Source organism: Hippoglossus stenolepis, chromosome 17 (genome assembly GCF_022539355.2).
Source record: "Hippoglossus stenolepis isolate QCI-W04-F060 chromosome 17, HSTE1.2, whole genome shotgun sequence".
In the NCBI taxonomy this organism is placed as follows: domain Eukaryota; kingdom Metazoa; phylum Chordata; class Actinopteri; order Pleuronectiformes; family Pleuronectidae; genus Hippoglossus; species Hippoglossus stenolepis.
Genome location: NC_061499.1, coordinates 21,019,278 through 21,036,880, shown reverse-complemented (window position 1 = coordinate 21,036,880; position 17,603 = coordinate 21,019,278). Strand labels below are relative to the sequence as shown.

General features: G+C 41.3%; 1 protein-coding gene across 1 annotated transcript in view; it reads right to left on the bottom strand.

Moving 5' to 3' along the window:
- Positions 1–17,356, bottom strand: part of nxph1 (neurexophilin 1) — a 48,691-nt gene extending 31,335 nt beyond the window's left edge. Inside the window, exon 1 of the mRNA XM_035183090.2 lies at positions 16,849–17,356. Coding sequence (XP_035038981.1) covers positions 16,849–16,902 — 54 coding nt within the window. The 5' untranslated portion in view covers positions 16,903–17,356. The remainder of the gene's footprint in view (positions 1–16,848) is intronic.
- Between the last annotated feature and the right edge of the window lie 247 nt (positions 17,357–17,603).

The window sequence follows — 17,603 nt, the reverse complement described above, 5'->3', positions numbered from 1 at the left end:
CTGTTACTCGCTTCAGTTATCATCTCCCTGTTCCCATTTTGTTTAACCTGCAAAGCCTGGCACATTACTACCATGAGGCATTAAAAAGTGATTGAACCAAAAAAGAAAAATTGTGTGAAGTAAGTGATTTTTTCACTGTGACTTTAAGGAGCTTTATCAAGAAAGTACCATGCATCTACATAGGTGAGTATATACCCTCCGCTTGTTACAAACACATGATCTGCTCGTGTCCGAAGTAAAACTTGTTGCTCTGAAGACAAACATTTTCTCTAACTACCTTGTAAATCAGCCAATATATACATTAAATGAAAGAGAAGCTCATTAGTTTCATAAGCTTTATGTCATGACGAGGACGTTCTGTTTCCGTCCCCGTCCTTGTGCTTGATCGTTGACTGTTTTTTTATTGTTTATTTGTTTTTCAGCAGGATTACACAAAAACTACTGAATGCTTTCCCACAAAACCTGGTGGAGTGCATATATTCATGGTGCTGATATCGATGACTCTGTGGAATTTGTTGCAGCTGGATTGATTTTTGAAGTGGGCTGTTGAGCCTTAGCGGAGGCATGCGCTGGACTGAGGGCCAGTCTCCTTCTCTTTTGTCTTAATTGTGAAAACAGTAGTTTCTAATTTTTGCAAGTGAAACCATCTTCCCTGTCACCTTTCAGGGAGTTAGTGCAGACATATCTCAGCTACATCTGTAACTGTCCAGCCTCTGTCCTCCTAACACTCAGAGGAGTCGCACAGAAATCTGCTACACAGAAATCTGCTGCACATCATCGTGGGGCAGTGGCACTCTTTGCGTCCTGAGCAGCTAATGTTTTAAGTAATGGCTTGTGAGGCCTGACGGATCTTCTCGAGATGCGGGGCCCGGTGCTCAAGAGAGCCGAGCGAATCCATCAAAGCGACAGGATGAATTAGTGCCACAACACCTCACTACCTGTTAGGAGGAACTCCCATCAGCAGTAATTGATTTGATGAATGCTCGAGAGGGGAGCTCTGTGTGACAGAGAGCCACACAGAGCGAGAGAAAGGTCCACGCTCTGTTAGGATCCTTCACATGGGAGGACAAAAACAGGTTTTCACAGGAGGGGGTGACTTAAAGCAACTAAATCAGGGTCAAGAAAAAAAGACCAACAGACTGTGATTTTCTGTCTTTTCTATTCTCTGTATGTACATGTAATACTGGAAACGTGTCCTATTTGTATTTACACAATTCAAATACTTGATGATGTTATCCCTGTAGTTTGTAGAACTGTATCACAAACAGCTTTCCATATTACGATCCATAACAACAACTATGGTGCACTCTGAAAAAAATGACCATGTATACTTTAACACACACACACACACACACACACACACACACACACACACACACACATACAGTATTTCAGGTTTCAGTTTTAACGAACACAAACTGAACATGGATAGGTAAGGTAAGGTCTGTGCACTTTGTACTGTATTGAATTGAGTGTTAGATTAGAAATCAGAAAAAGAGATGATCCCATAAAATACGGAACCGACTTCCTTTCCTCCCGTCACTGGATCACTCTCTAATCACACACACACTGAGAATTAGCATATTAGCACTTGAATTAGCATAATCATAATTTCTAATGAAACGAAAGCAGAAAACACAGTTAAACAGAATTACCCTGTTAATCAAACTCACACCAGTGTCTCCTACTGCCTACTGCTGTAAAATCTGACTGATTCAAGACCTCTCATAAAAGTCACATCCTGTTTGCTGTGAACTCAGTCCCCTGAATAAATGGGCACCACTCCACCCCACAATATGCTAATACCTGAGCCTCGAAATGTTCCAACAATTCCACAGTGCAAAAATAACTTCTTGTCTTGGAAATAGTTTTTGGCCAATTAAACCCAACTGGAGGTCAGTTATTATCAATGTTGTGGTGCTTTCCTCCACAGCTCATGGTCTTCATCAGCAGAGACAAGTGGAAACTATGAGCTGGGAAAAGATTGTGATCAAACTGAAGAGCAATTCCCCCACATTAGAAGGAATGTAATGAATAAAACAATGTATAATATTGGTTATTTTACTGGTTGTAATGGGATTTCATGTAAATATCAGCTGCATTTTTGTCCAGCGAAGGCAATTGCAGTGAGATGCACTGATAAATAAACCAAACAGGCAAACAGACACATAACACCAGTGTGTGCTGGTTTAAAGGTGATACTGCCTTGATATCAAATGATTTATGAAAAGTACCTCCTTCACCTCACGGTCTTCTATGGTGTTTCCATCATCTGTATCACTCCGACACTTTAAATTGCTCGTGTATTGCACAGCTCTGAATTCAGGGAAATGAATGTGATCATGTTTACACTGTATATTTGAACAACGCCCTGCATGGAATTCGTTTTCTATGACTGAGTGAGAAAAACAGGAATTGATGCCATTGAAATGATAAGAGGTAAAAAAATGTAGCAAATGGCAAACAATGAGAATGGGCTACATCCGATTCCCAGGAAGGAAGGGAGCGTTTGAAGTCGAGGGTCAGCTTAGATAAGACAAGTTATTCATGTGAATCTGAGGAGGGAGTGTGGAGAATAGAAAGGCAGTGAGAGTGCGATAATCAGACAAGGAGAAAGAGAGAGGCTGTAAATGAAAAAAAAAGAGAGATAAGGGATGAGTGGAAGGTCTCCTCCTTCTCGTCGCCACTGCACCACCTGTCCAAAGGGTGGCTCTCATCCCGCTGATTGACAACTGTCAGATCCAGACCCACGCTCCCTTGTGGCCGTTTTTCTCTGCCCTCTGCTGTGACTGCAAATCCAAATAGAATTGCAATTCTGAAAATCATTACGGCCACAATCTCCAGGGCTGCTGTAAGCAATGACGCCCTGTCATCTACCGAACTGGTGGACTGATAAGGCCTGCGAATCATCTATTCCCTCATCGCTCACAAGCGCTGTAGGTCTGTGTTGTAATGTATTGATTAGTGGAATAGGATGAGCTACATCAAAGTGCGTTTGCAGTCAAATTAACAAATTCAGTTTCACAAATACATTTCTTATCATTCAAGTTATACTCCATAATTTTGTTATCAGTGATTTTTAACATCAACTCCAACCATTTTCTTCAGGCACAAATACAATTTAACCATTCCTGGTGTTGGAAATTATTTTAAACCTAAACGAAAGGATATTACTTCTTTAATTAAGTTACTATGCATAATATACTACTTGTAGTGATGAAGCCTTATGAGCTAACTCCCTTCTGCATTTAGGGTCTTAGCTTCCTGGAGCTAATTGGATTTCTGGCTCGCTAACTCCACTCTCGTCAGCTTAATTTTCAGACGCAGCCTGCAACTTTGTTTTCAGTGAAAAAGCTCAGTACAGTGGTTTTATCACTGTAGTCTACCTATCCAGCACCTATCCACGCTAGTAATGACACCTTGTAAACATAGTGGCCCATAAAGTGCCTTTAAAGCCAAATGGTTATTGAAAGAAGCTGATAGGGAACAAAACAGAGCATAAAAGAGGGTATATATTGGGCTTGCAGTCTTTAAGACACCACATTTCTAAATTGATGCTAATTCTGCTCTGTCTAATGGCCATATCCCAGATTACAGTTAATGTGGTGATAATATGTTCACATTGTGTTCTCATGTTGCTTCCCTGCATGGCCCAGATCGATTATTAAGCTTTCTGCTGTTAAATACGCAAAAACCATTTACATCACAATCACACCGATACGTACCAGAGCATCATTCTCACAAGTGCAGAGCTTATTTAACAAATGTTGTTGTGGGTTGAGAACAAGTACATCCTAAAAATATCTTGTCACTATATAAATTGTCATTCTGACATCCACATGTTAACCAGGTGGAACAGGTCAATACATCTCATGAAAATGGGTCAGAGATGTATGGTCAGTGGTCTTTGAATATTATAGGTAAACTAGTAAAAGTGAAGCAAGCTTTGACAGTTAGACGCAAAAACGTCTGGATGAAATTCTTGGGTTTAGATACCCGGCTTCACTTCTACGATCAACAGATACAAAGAGCAAAGTTCAACATGCTGGTAACGTTAGCCGGCCTCTCACTTAACGCCTGTGCTGGCCTTGGGGCTTACAGAGGCTATGTCCACACACAAATGAGCGAGTTAATGCTGCCTAACATTATTTGCTTAAAACACTAGTTGCCTGCTGATCAACACTTAAACTAGCAATGGCAAAACATGTGACCGATGTGAGTTTTTCAGGCATCAAATTAGTGCCATTTGGCTCTAGCATTGACTGATGATGGAAGCTGCCCAGGTCCAGCTCCAGAAAGGTATTTCATTTACAGTTTACCTTTGGATGCTGTGCACAGTCCAAGCAGTGTGACAGCAGAAATATGCCTGCATTGTACTGAGACGTGAGTAATGAGAATACTAACTTCACTACCAGCGGGGAAAAAAACTGGATCTAAGTTTAAAAAACACAAGCCCATCCAGATTTTTACAAGCTTAGCTAATACCATGTTCTAGATCCACCACTTACTAACCACTGCTTTGGTTGATTTAGATTTCACAGGCAGTAGATTATATCGGTTCTTGCTACTTGATGTTAATTGTGTGAGATTAAAAATTAAGTCTCTCGGTTAATGTGCTTTCTCCAACCTGCTGACTTTACTCTGCAAAATTGTGATTGAAAAGAAACTATGCACCTGCAGTGTTCAGGGATTTTGTACTTGAAAAAAAGTGGTGACTCCTGAGAAATCATCAGCTGTACGTTAAATACAAGAGAGCCCCAGATAAACTGTTTATGTCATATCAGATCTGTTATTGTAGCTCATTAATCTCATAGTTGTGAATAAGGACCAGTGTTATTTGGATCATGTCATGAAAAGGTGTTAAAGTCAGCATATCATTTAATATCAATCATTCCATATTTTATATGGTCTGCTGTTCATCTCATTTTCAGGTATGGCTGCAGGTTGTGAAAATGAATTAATGTTGGTGTTTATTTCAATAACTACCAGGACAAAAACTGCAACATTCTAAGCTTCTTGTCCAACAACATATAACAAATCGAAACTAAATCTTTGAACTGTACCGATGTGTAAGTTTTGGTAAATTATTTTTTAAAAGATTTTAAATGATTCTGATAAGTGGATTTGATAATCAACCATGACCTTTACCACTGTCGTTTTGTTTACTTTTACTTTCTATAATGCAAGTAATGGCTATTCTACAGGATGAATGAAGTAATTGAGAACAATGACACCAAACTAAATGATAAAATAGGTGTTTTGTCTGACTGTTTGTTAATCCCATCCAAAGCACATAGGATCATTGCAATCATTATCCATTTGATGTATAAGTTTAGGGAAGGCTTGACCATGGTTAGGCTGAGAGTTATACATTAGGAGATCTTTCCTATCACAGTCACATCCTTTGTTGAACTTACTCCTGCCTTCCCTTCTGAGAAATTAAGTTGCCAGTTATATCCCCCAAGAAATTAGTCTGGAAAAAGGTGGTCGTTTCAGAAAATGTGACCAACCAATGCTGTTATCCTATAGTGAGAACAGTCACTATAGGTGCCTGTGGCTAAGGGAGTGGAGAGGGACGTCCTCTAACCAGAAGGTCAGCGGTTTGATCTCTGGCACCTCCACTCTGCATTCCAAATTCTCATTGGGCAAGACACCTAACCCCAAATTGCCCCTGACAGCTGCGCCAACAGTGAATGAATGGTTTGTTGAAAAACACTGCATATAAGATGTGTGCATGAATGGGTACGTATGACTTGTTTCATAAAAGTGCTCTAAGTGGCCAATAAGACTTGAGAAGCTCTATATAGATACAGTCTATTTCACCACTAAAGAATCCTTTATTAATTTCTAATGAATTAGAACTTTATTCCTGCTCAGCAACGGTTTTCTTCATGCTGGCAGCTGCTGAAGTTCACTGCTCTCTCTACCTGTCCTATGAGCAGGGAGAGAGAGAATGAGGCAGAGATACCACTGCAGTTGTCATTTTGCTGTTAAACCTAACTGACTTTATCATTTGTTCCTCTTCAAAAAAAAGAACATCTGTGTTGACAATTCGCAGCCTGCTTCTCCGCGCCTGTGTTATATATCAGCTTGTTTGCTTGGAGTGACAGCGACAGCACAAACAGCCCTGCCTGACAGACATGTGGGTGTTGACGACAAATTGGAATACTGTAGTCATAAAGCAGCCCGAGCATAAAAGTCACTCTCGCTCACCTCCCTTCCCTCTTTCCCGCTCTGTTCTACATCTCACGTTTCTCTCACTTCCTCTGGCTTTGCTGTAAAAAGTCAGAAAATGGAGCAGAGAGTTGATGCTTTGGAGAATTAATGTCAGGACTTTGCTGCACTCTACAGTGAAGGAGAAGGGATATAGCACATAACTCCTGTCTTTAACAAACAACCCACTTCACAGTGACCAGCTCCTTGAGATTGCAGATCTTCATCTTGCATATCAGCAGCACCAAAGTGACTGGATTTCCATCTGACACTCTTAATAACTGTCACTCACATGCATTTATTTTGCCTCTAACTTCTCAGACATCTATTTCATGTCATCTCAGACATGTTAAGAACACTGTATGGTAACAATTTGTTTTATATATCATACATTATTTGTTCAAATCTATAATCAAATAAAACTGTAAATTTCAATAATTGGCTTTTTGTGCAATTGATTTGTGTTATTAAAATGCAGAATTATGAAGATTTATACACCAAAAAATTATTTCTTACAATTAATTTTTCAATCATTATCCTTGATGTAGCCTATGTATGTATGGCATGTTTCCCAAAAATCTGTAGCTTGTTTTGCATGCATTTAAGAAAATAATTTAAGTTCACTCTTCTCTCAAACAGCTATTTTAATTCTTAAAAATTTTAAAGATGGAATAATCATTTGGATACTTTACAGAGATCTTTTAAATATAAAGTAAACAATATTGGACCTAGAAGTGATCCCTGTGGAACACCAACATTCAGAAACAGTGTTATCTTTTGAGACGTAATGCCAGCAATGCCTGACTTACACAACTTTTACCAGTGAGTGTACATTTTATGGAATTACATTTTGTGATCAATAGCATTTTTTTCGATAAAAATACTCACCATCCTTGTCTATTGCTCTAGGTTATGTTTAAATATGTTTAAGGAGGTGAATTTGGTATAAAACCTTTATTGGATTAACTTATTCACAATAAAATGGTTTGACATGGCATGTGGAATAGAATCAGTCAGTTGATTAAATAAAACTACCTATGATTAGAACCTTGAGTGGCCATGCTGATTTTGATTCCTCTATCAGGAGCAAATGTGGGAAGAGTGTGATGTTAAGGAGCCTTATAAATCTGTTAGGGAGAAGGTCACTGGGAATGTGAGGTTTGGAAAAACTGAAGAAATGACTTGGCCTACTGCTTGTATCCTGTGCCTATACCACAATCTTTCCCTAACCATGACCAAGTCATTTTTGTGCCTGAACCTAGATAAATCTTAATCACACAGGTAAGACCTGAAATGACGGACTGTCATCATGGTGCAGAGAGAAGCCTATACTACCAGGAAAGGAAAAAAAGCCTGTGTCGCAGATTCAGTATTTTTCTGCTTAAAATGTTACAAGTTATTAGAGTTTTACTTGGAAATTAGATCAGTTCTTGGGCAGAAAACCTACAGAAGCACTCAGTGCTCAGAGCATTTAACATTAATGGTCTCCAGTGAATCTCCAGTGAGACTAAGAGAATTCTTTAACAGTTCTTTGTACAGGGCGAAGTTGGGTTCATTGCAGGATTTACACTGTTGAGTAAAATCCTTTCTTATTGCATTGAACTGATTTCTCTGCTTCAGAAATAGTGCAATCTTTCCAACCAATATGTGGGCTTAAAGTCTGGTTTTGAGAGCTCACATGAGTATTCATCACTCATTGATTTTTTTATAAGTCATCCATGTCTCTGGAGCAGGGCGACAATGTCCGCATGGTCAGTCACTGTAACATAACAGGATGGAAAGATCTAAAGGAGAAGATAACGGACATGGCTGGTAACTCCCGTCACTGAGTGCCATGACTGCTGGACTGTGAAGCTCCGATGGGAGATCCATCACTGCCGACGCGGCAGAGGGAAGCATCACCCCCCACCCCTTCTTCCTCTCCATTTCCACTATTTTCACCTCCTCCTCTTCCTCCTGCTGCCTCCTTGAGGAGTGCAGGCTCTCAGCCTGTTCTGTTTCACTAGTCAGTCAAGCCCATCATAAGGTTAGAAAGCAAGGCAATCCATCACTATACAACTCTAAATCCAGTGCCTGCATCAGTATTGTATCCAGTATCATAGTACAGATGGTGGTGTACCATGGTTCATGACTAAATTCAGCCTGAGCCATTTCAACTAAATCACTTATATCCTCAATATTAGGATTTGTCAGATTTCCCAGAATTCACTGTATGGAATCTTGAAATAAAACCAAATAACATAAATAGATGCTCTAGAAACAATTAAATCAATCAATCAATCAATCAAATTTTATTTGTATAGCCCATATTTACAAATCACAATTTGTCTCATAGGGCTTTAACAGGGTGTGACATCCTCTGCCCTTAACCCTCAACAAGAGGAAGGAAAAACTACAAAAAAAACATTTTAACAGGGTCAAAAGAACGTAGAAACCTCAGAGAGAGCCACATGTGAGGGACATATTTAAGACATATTTTAGGATTTTTCTTCTTATAAAACTTTATACAAATCAATGTGTCATTGTTAGCAGAATTGATGATGAATCAAACCAAAAGTAATAAAGGAATTCAAATTTAAAAAGGCAATAAATACTTTAACCAGCTTCATATAGCTTAATATATAGCATAATTAAATGATTCCAGTATTGCACTATAATATTTCAAACTGTGTTCTGTGGAGAAGATCAATCTATATTTGTACATCAGTCATGACACTGCCACACAGTTTACTGTGTACAACAGATGGGGTGAATGTACAGATACAGAAATTAAGATGTACAGTCCCCATCAGGGTATTCTATCAACTGCACTTCATATTTAATGTGATGTGTTTTCTCAGTGTATCCATTACGGCAGCTAATAATCTGCACAACTAGAGAACTGTAATCACATTCACATGAAGTGATGAGTAACAAATTGTATTAAAGCTCAAGTGTGTGAGTATTTTTAGAAAATGTTGACAGATCTGTGGGGAAAGCTCTTGATAAAGTCTCTCTGGGGATGAGAAGAAATGTTTTAAATCATCGGCTAAAGACTCTGAAGAGAAATTATTTGGTTTACTTAAAAATCGTGTAAGAAGTGCCAAAAACTGCTCTCCCGCTGAAGTAGGAAGGCCACATGACAAAGCAACTGCACAGGGCACAGCACTCGCTTCACTCTCTAAATCTAAGTTCTAGTGGTGTCACGTATCACGTCCTAAATTCACAATGGTTCCATCCCCATTATTTTTTTTCAACACTATTTTTAGCAACAATATTAACAGATTTGTGACTTTGTAAAAAATTTAAATTACCCATTTTGCTTTTGTGGGTGAGATGAGAGCAAAGGATTATGTTTGAGTGGGGGGGGATTCCTCTCCTGGTATTGATCAAACCCCAAAGAAATCCCATTGTGTTCTTAAAATGTCTTGGATGCATCTTTCCTTTGTTTCATTTCGTATTCACACACATTTGAATCTGTAAATGTGCTCCACCTCTATCTCCACCAACCCACTCGCCCCCAGCTGCAGCTCCGACTCATCAAACACACAAACCACTGTTTGTTTTCTCTTTTACTAACTACACACTGACAACCGCTAATATGGTATATTTTTTTTAAATTAAAAGACGTGTCTTCCGGTTTCCGGTCCGCTTATTTACAAATTCTCTGGAGTCTCTGTTTACTCCAGCACAATGGGGAGTGTTATCATGTTGGAGCTGATAGATGTTGAAGAACTACTTTTCTTAGACTACAAAGAAAAAAAGAACGATGTGGGAGGAGATGGTCTGTACGACCATTAAACTGAGTGAGGCGATGATACCAAGCGGACCAATCACAGCTCTGGCAGTCTGCGTTGCCTCGATGCATAGTTACATTTTATGGAAGGTGCACATCAGGGTATGGGGTAGGGCAAAGGGTAGGGTACGGCGTAGGGTACACGTCTACATGTAGGCTATGCCAGAGCTAGGGCGTAGATTTGATGCAGAGGCATGAATTGGGCGCAAGACTCATAACCTCAGTCTTATCTGGAAGTCAGATGTTGTGGTGGCCTGTTTAAGACCATGAACATTCAGTTGCACCACCCTCCACTTCCATCTGGTTGAGCACCTTGATCGGATTCAGGGCAAAAGAAAAGGCCACATAATACATATCCCTTGCATCAGAGGGGAAGCACGGGTGTTAATTGGCCTTCTGGTAAATCTGGTAAAGATTTTATGGACCAGCCAGATTCTGATCACACCAAATATGTCACCAGAGAAGCTGTTGTCATTATACACACTCACTGCACATTGCACCTACTGCTGATCATTTGGACTGAACAGTTCAGCGTTAACGCACAAAGGAAAATCACAAAAATTGAATGTTACACAAAAATAAAAATCAAGGTCACATTAACGCTCATTTGGAGTCAAAGGTACCGTATTCATTCTCCTCATTGTTCTCTTTAGCTTCACAGCCAGTTGATAACTATGCTGTTTGCTGCTGGGCAGAAAGTGAACATTGAGTTTTTTTGAGTTTTCACTGATGCGGCTGAAAATGAGATTAATTCGAGTGCTGGGACTGAACCAGACAGTCAGGCTGCAGGCCATCAAACCAAAACAATAAGTGCGGCTTTAAACAGCAGTGGAGCTACTACACTCACAGACACCCATATACAACTCTATGATTTTTTTTGTCTTCATTTTAAATGCTAATTGCTCACCGCACAGGATAAGTTCTGAAAAATATGTTTCAGAATGGCCTAGTGCCTTCAAACAGGGCTTTTGAATCCTCTCATGTGCAGATGTGAGTTTTGGAGAGGTCTGCTCTGTCGCTTTCAGCTGAGACTGAACCGTGCACACCGCAGACTCTGGAGCCACAGGAGCACCTGGAGATGCAAAGCAGGGTGGACCAGGTTATCCAGTCGCTCCCTACCTTCAGAGACATTCCTCTCCCCGGGCTACTTCAAAGCGCCTCTATCGAGGTGCTGCTTCGCCATAAAAGGATTGCACTACGAGGAGAGAGAGAATCGAGGGGTGTGAAGCTTCCCTCAGGATCAAACCCGGGTCGTGAACAGGCGCTCGATTCCCAGAGAACAACACCCTTCAGTGATCAGCTCCAGGTTTGACCTCTGAACTGTGGAACGCGATTGAAAATCTGGAGCAGTGCATTGCGTAGAGAAAAGAGGCTGTGGTCATTAATCACACCTACCACCTCGCGTGCGCACACACACACACACGCAGACACACACACACAAGCGAAATACAGGCTGCAGAGTCAAACTGGCTGGTTATTCTGGGAATATTTAAGGGATCTTGCTCTCCAATTTAACACCTTCAAAGATCCAAATCCAGGGCTGATTCCCCTCATTCAGCCCCCCTCTGGACTCCAGACACCACAGTGTGTGCTATTATCATTGACTTTATGGCCAAACACCAAGGTCAAGTGTTGTTTTGGCTGTTTGTGTGTGTGTTTGCAGCCGCCTGGGGAGGCTGAGCTCAGATCAGAGGAGCCCAGGACTCACAGGCAGGTTCACAGAGGTGCCAGTTCACACAGTGTAATGTGCTGCAACAAGACGAGGTCACCTTGACATGTCATTTCCAAAACTGTGCATTTTCAATCCGCCTGCCGAGATGCACTGGGATTGTAGGTCAAAGGTCAGTTCCCCAGAAGCAACCTCGTTTTCAATTATAGTTTCATTTGAGTCATGTTCTAAAAATTTTTAAATGTCCTCTCAGTGACTTTAAAATAACTTATCATAAATTTAGTCCCAGAGGTTTTAACACAAGTAAACATACAAACATTTGGACAATTAAGCTATTTGTTCACTCAGAGCTGATACAATATGTTAATTAATCAATTAGATATTTCTGCTGAAAAAATGCAGCTACTTTCTTATTCTATTGAAGCTTTCAGTCTTTTTATAAGCAAAAAATTCAAATTCTCCTTGGTCAGACCAAAACCTCAGTCTTGGCTCAGGTTTCACCTTTTTTTCTTCCAAAATCGAATTACTCCAAAATCTAAATCCAAACATTCAACCATGATGTTACATTACGAGGTCAATACCAATATTTACATTTGAGAGTAAAAAAATCACATGATTATAATTCGGCCACAATTTATCTGAATATTATTATATAAACATATGTGTGTGTGTGTGTGTGTGTGTGTGTGTGTGTGTGTTTATGTTTCTACATAAATTGGTTTATAAAATAATGTAAACCAAAATACAAAAAGTGACTATAGGACATTTTACAGTGTAAAGGTAAACTTGTCAGTGCTCTCTGGTGGACAGACTCTGTCTGTACTGATTATTTCTGTTACTAAAGATCACTAGTCTGATCTTTATTTTGCTGAAGTTGACCTGGCAAAAAAACAACCAAAGGAATCAACAATCCCCAAACTTCTTCTCAGAAAGTCCTCTAGATCTCACAGCACCACCTGCATGAATGACCTCTAAAACACTTTCTTACGTCCCATGATACCTGCAAACACCTCTGGAGCCTCCTCAAACACGCTCATTAAGAACAACACAAATGCCTTCGAGCATCATTGGAACCTCAGGGATGTTTAAAGACCCGCTGAGGCCCCCTGGAGGCCCTCAACTCTCCCTAGATCTCCACTTCAGGACCTCCCACCCCACTTGTCAACGCCTTGAGAGGCAGTGGCGGTTTGCGTAAGCGTTGTGTGCGAAAGCTGCTGAATGTAACAGAGCCGGGTAACCGGGCTGAGCTGAGGCCAGGGAGACGGCAGCGGGGGGAATTGCCATGTTGTTCTCCAAGACTGAACTCTCAGCCCCTTTGTACTCGGCTCTCTCAGCAGCCGGGGCTTGAATAGCTCTGAGGTGACACCTCCATGCTGCTTTAAAAGCTAAGTAGCACAAAGGTTGAACAAGGAACTGAGAGAAATGTTCACTTTGTTGACATCTGGGCAGAGAAAAAAACACACACCACTGCACTGAACTGTAAAGCGCTTTGAGTCGTCATCAAGACTAGAAGCGCTATATAAATACAGACCATTTACCATTTGCACACTCCACTGCTCCCACTTGATGGCCACACCATGCACTTGTTCTTACTTGTTGGCTGTGTGTGTGTGTGTGTGTGTGTGTGTGTGTGTGTGTGTGTGTGTGTGTGTGTGTGTGTGTGTGTGTGTGTGTGTGTGTGTGTGTGTCGCACAGCATGTGGGCATTTGCACAAATGCCTTTGCTATATAATTGAATTAATACTGGCCCACTCTTGATTTCAGCTTCAAACAGCTCATTGAAAACATATTGCTTTTTCATTATGATGTGCTCATTTCCAAGCCTGTGGACTGAAGAGGGGGTGTGGTGAGATGGGGGTCGCAGGGTGCTGCTGCTGCTGGTGGTGGGTGTTCACACTGTGTGAACTGTGCTGTAGTGATCTCAGTGGGACTTTCCTTCCCTCCCCACCGTGCAGACTGCTTGACACTCCAGGCCCCATTTGCGCTGTTTGATAATAACACTTTAATGTGACTGTGGTGGCTGTTGCCAGTGGGACCGCTGCATCTGTTATTCCCAGGGGAGACAGGAGGGAGAGGCGGTTTGGGTGGGTGGGGGGTGGCAGCAGCAGCAGCGGAGGAGAGAGCCAGCAACCACAGAGACCTCACATCATGCTGCACCACGGCCTGGGCGAGAAGAACGTCTGCCAGTTTTTATTAAAACAATGTCAACATGGCTCAAATCCTACAATCCCTCCAGTAGTATGAGTTTATGTCTCTGAATATGAGAAGAAGCCAAACTGATGACATGAAATCCAATGATTCCTCCAGAAAATGAAAAATCCTTTGGCAATAATCTTTTGAAAATAAGAATAATCATAAATCAATGGAGATATATTAGAAAAATGTTGTTAGAGCATAAGCAGAATCAACAGTGCTCAAATATGAATGAAATATGAAAAACATAATTTTAAACAACAGTGATAACCATAAAAAGAGTCAGATATTGAGTCAAAGGCCAGATCGAGCAGCTACGAAATTCAAGAGGTGAAATCTCAGTTTTCAAAATATCTTTCACTGAGATTCCTGAACCCATATTGTTCTCAAATAGACAGACAGCTATTAACGTCAACACAATTATTCTCTCATTCATATCTATCAACTTATTTAAATTGTTGAATTAGGAAAATCATTTGTAGCAGCCAAATTGCAGGGTATTATAAAATGGAAAGAAAACTTAAACATTAAGTACAATTTGATAACAGATTAGAGTGTTATATAGATGCCGAAGAAGACACAACACCACTATCATTTATCCATTTAAACTGCTGCGGTTTAGACGTGCGGAATTCCCATTAAAATGATGTATGAATAGAAATCATGATAATCCCAAATGGGATTCTTTTGTCCGGGAATAATGAGAGGTGTGTTAATTAAATAAGTGGAGCCATAGGTGGTGGTCCCGCTCTGCCTCTGTACGGTAACAGTCTACCTGCCGCGCTGTTATCGGGGTCAAGGCGCGGCTCGCAGACAAGAGGCTTAAACGGAGACTGGAGCCTTAAACACGAAATAAAACCATCAAAGTTCAGCTCTAATCCTCCGCTGCCGCGGATAAGGCTGATGGTTAACGCGCTGCACAATAAGCTCGGTTTACTCTAGCCGGGATAATAGTGTGTGCGCGCGCGTGTACGTGTGTGTGTGTGTGTGTGTGTGTGTGTGTGTGTGTGTGTGTGTGTGTGTGTGTGTGTGTGTGTGTGTGTGTGTGTTTACCAGCTATAATTCAACTCAGACAACACGGCGAACAGGATTTAGTTGGAAAGACGTATTTTTAATCACCGCTGCACTGTATTAAAACACACACACACACACACATACACACATCTTTTCCTCGACAGTATAATTTTTTTGTTACAATAAAGTCATGCTGATATTTGATGTCGACAAATTAAATCTAGTTTCAGAATTCAGAAAAGAGGGTTATATTTTACAAGAAGAAGAAGAAGAAGAAGAAGAAGAAGAAGAAGAAGAAGAAGAAGAAGAAGAGGCCGAACAATTTGTAAAGGCAATAAAAAAGACTGAGAGAATGGAAAAGTAAAAAAAAAAAAGCGAAGACAATACAACTTCGACCTAAAGTATTATTAGTTTTCAATTTAAAAACTCTCAGGTTTAGTAAATAAATGTATATATTATGAAATATATGTTAATGGTCTGGCCTGGTTAAATCCCTGTTACCCACATATTTAAAGTGTGAGGCGCGGAGTGTGTTTAAACGCTTTCAGCACCTTGGAGAGCTCCACGTCCACCCGCTACGTGGTGGCTTTTAGACAAATGAAGAGGACACGCACACAGACGCACGGACACGCAAAAATCACACACACGCACGAACACGCTTGAACAACTGCAAATACAAGTTACAATACTGCCAAACAAAAGTAAAACACACATATTTACAGTTTGCAGGATTACATTAAACAATGTGTGTGTGTGTGTGTGTGTGTGATACATTTGACTAATTGATGCACTTTATACTCCACCAACTTTCATATTAATTTCTATATGTAATTCATTGAATTCACAGTGATTACACCTGTTGGTAGTGGTCCCACATCTTTAACTTATTAGAACAAATATATTTAGATAAAATAAAGAATTCCTTCATGGATCTTTGAGGTGTATGTTTGATTAGAGGAAATTAGGATTTAGAAGTTCTCTGTTTTCTCTTTTCTCACATGATCTGAAAATCTAAAAAAAATTGTGTGAAAATTGAAAAGGCTAAAGAGGATCTATTTCAATTTTTGGGGGGATTCTACCTGTTTATTTAGGACACTTAAAACGTGAAGTAATGCTGCATTTTCCTTGTGTCAAAATAAAACCATTATCTACTTCAGTTTAAAAGAATATATTTGTTATACACTCACAAACCTGGATCATGCATTAGAACATAGTTTCAGGTTTATAACCACACAAATTAAGTTCATCCAGGAATCAAAGGTTAACTCAATGACCGATTGCTGCCTTGTTGTTTTTTCTTGTTGATTAATTTGAAGCGAGCTTAACTATAATGTTAAAAGTACATTTCCCACAGCGTCAGTTTGTTTTCCACGACGCGCCCGGTTAGATAACCAGCCGGACAAGTCACCGGGTCCCTGCCTAACCCGCTCGGAGAGTGTGTACTCTGACAGTCCAGGCAGTCAGTGGAGGTTTGGTTTGTTAGGGCGCCCCCGTGAGACCATTTTGCTGCATGTGCCGGTTAAAGATGTCTGTTCTAGGCGCCTCATTTCCTAATTATTTCTAAACAAAAACCACAAATATCCCATAAAAAGACATACTGTCTCCGTCAAATCACTAATTTTGACCCGTCCTCTCTGTGTAAAAGCTGAACATCCTCAGCAATATTAAGTCGCTGCATATTCCTGCACATAGACACCGGACAAAGCACACGCGGTGCAACTTTCACTGTCAAACTTTACATTTTTGTCGAAGTGTAGTTACAACAACAAAAACAAAAAAGTCTAAATAAAGTTAAAAGTTTGGATTCTTGCTACACACGCTGGACAGTTCATCCAAAGTGCCAGTTAACAGGCGCGGACAGTTGTGCGTGTGAGCGGAGTGAAGTGCGCCACTGTGAGTGAATAATCACAGTCGTGTCCTCCAGACTTTGAGCGTGAGGCGAAGTAAAAGCAGAAACACAGACTGAGCGGGAGAATCAAACTCACCAGGCAAAGCGCGGGCGTCAGGAGGAACACGGCGCACCAGCACGTCACCCGCATCCTCCCGGCACTCAAACTTCCACTAATTTCCCACTCGGCTGGTAGTTGCAGCTTTGCCGACCATAAATCCACCCGGTGTCCGTCTCACAGCGCGGCCAAGCTCCTCAGCAGCCCAGGCGAGAAGAACACGGCGCACCCCATGACCGCGGAACACAGACTGAGAGTTGGAGACGAGGGGGCGGCGCACAGGGGACGGAGGATCAGTTGATGCTGATGCTGCTGCTGCTGCTGGTGGTTCTGCTGCTCCGGGTGAGGATGTAGGGGTGGGGGTGGTGTCAGAGGGTTCGGGGGAGGGGGCAGCAAACAGCGGTTACTTGGGAGTTAATCCAGGTAGCAGGAGCAGCGGGGTCATCGCTGTGCGCAGGGTTCGAGTCCTGATTGTCTGGCGGCCGGCGCATGCAGCGGTCTGAGCGCTCCGATCTGAAGGGAACGGCGGAGCTTTCCTCTTTATAACGAGCGCCTGCAACACAACCTGGGAGAGTGTCGCTCCAGGGAGGAGGGGGTGGATGAGAGGGGAGGCTGGGGAGGGGGGGTGTTTCGGAAAAGACGAATAAAACGCGTGGAGATCGGTGCAGGATGCAGAGCGCGCACACTCTCGCTCTCTTTCTCCCCCCCTTTTCTCTTCTGGTGGAGAAAAAAAAAAGAGGCTGCTGGTGGAGAATGAATGAGCTCCTCTATTCAAACAAGCCCCAACTAAACCT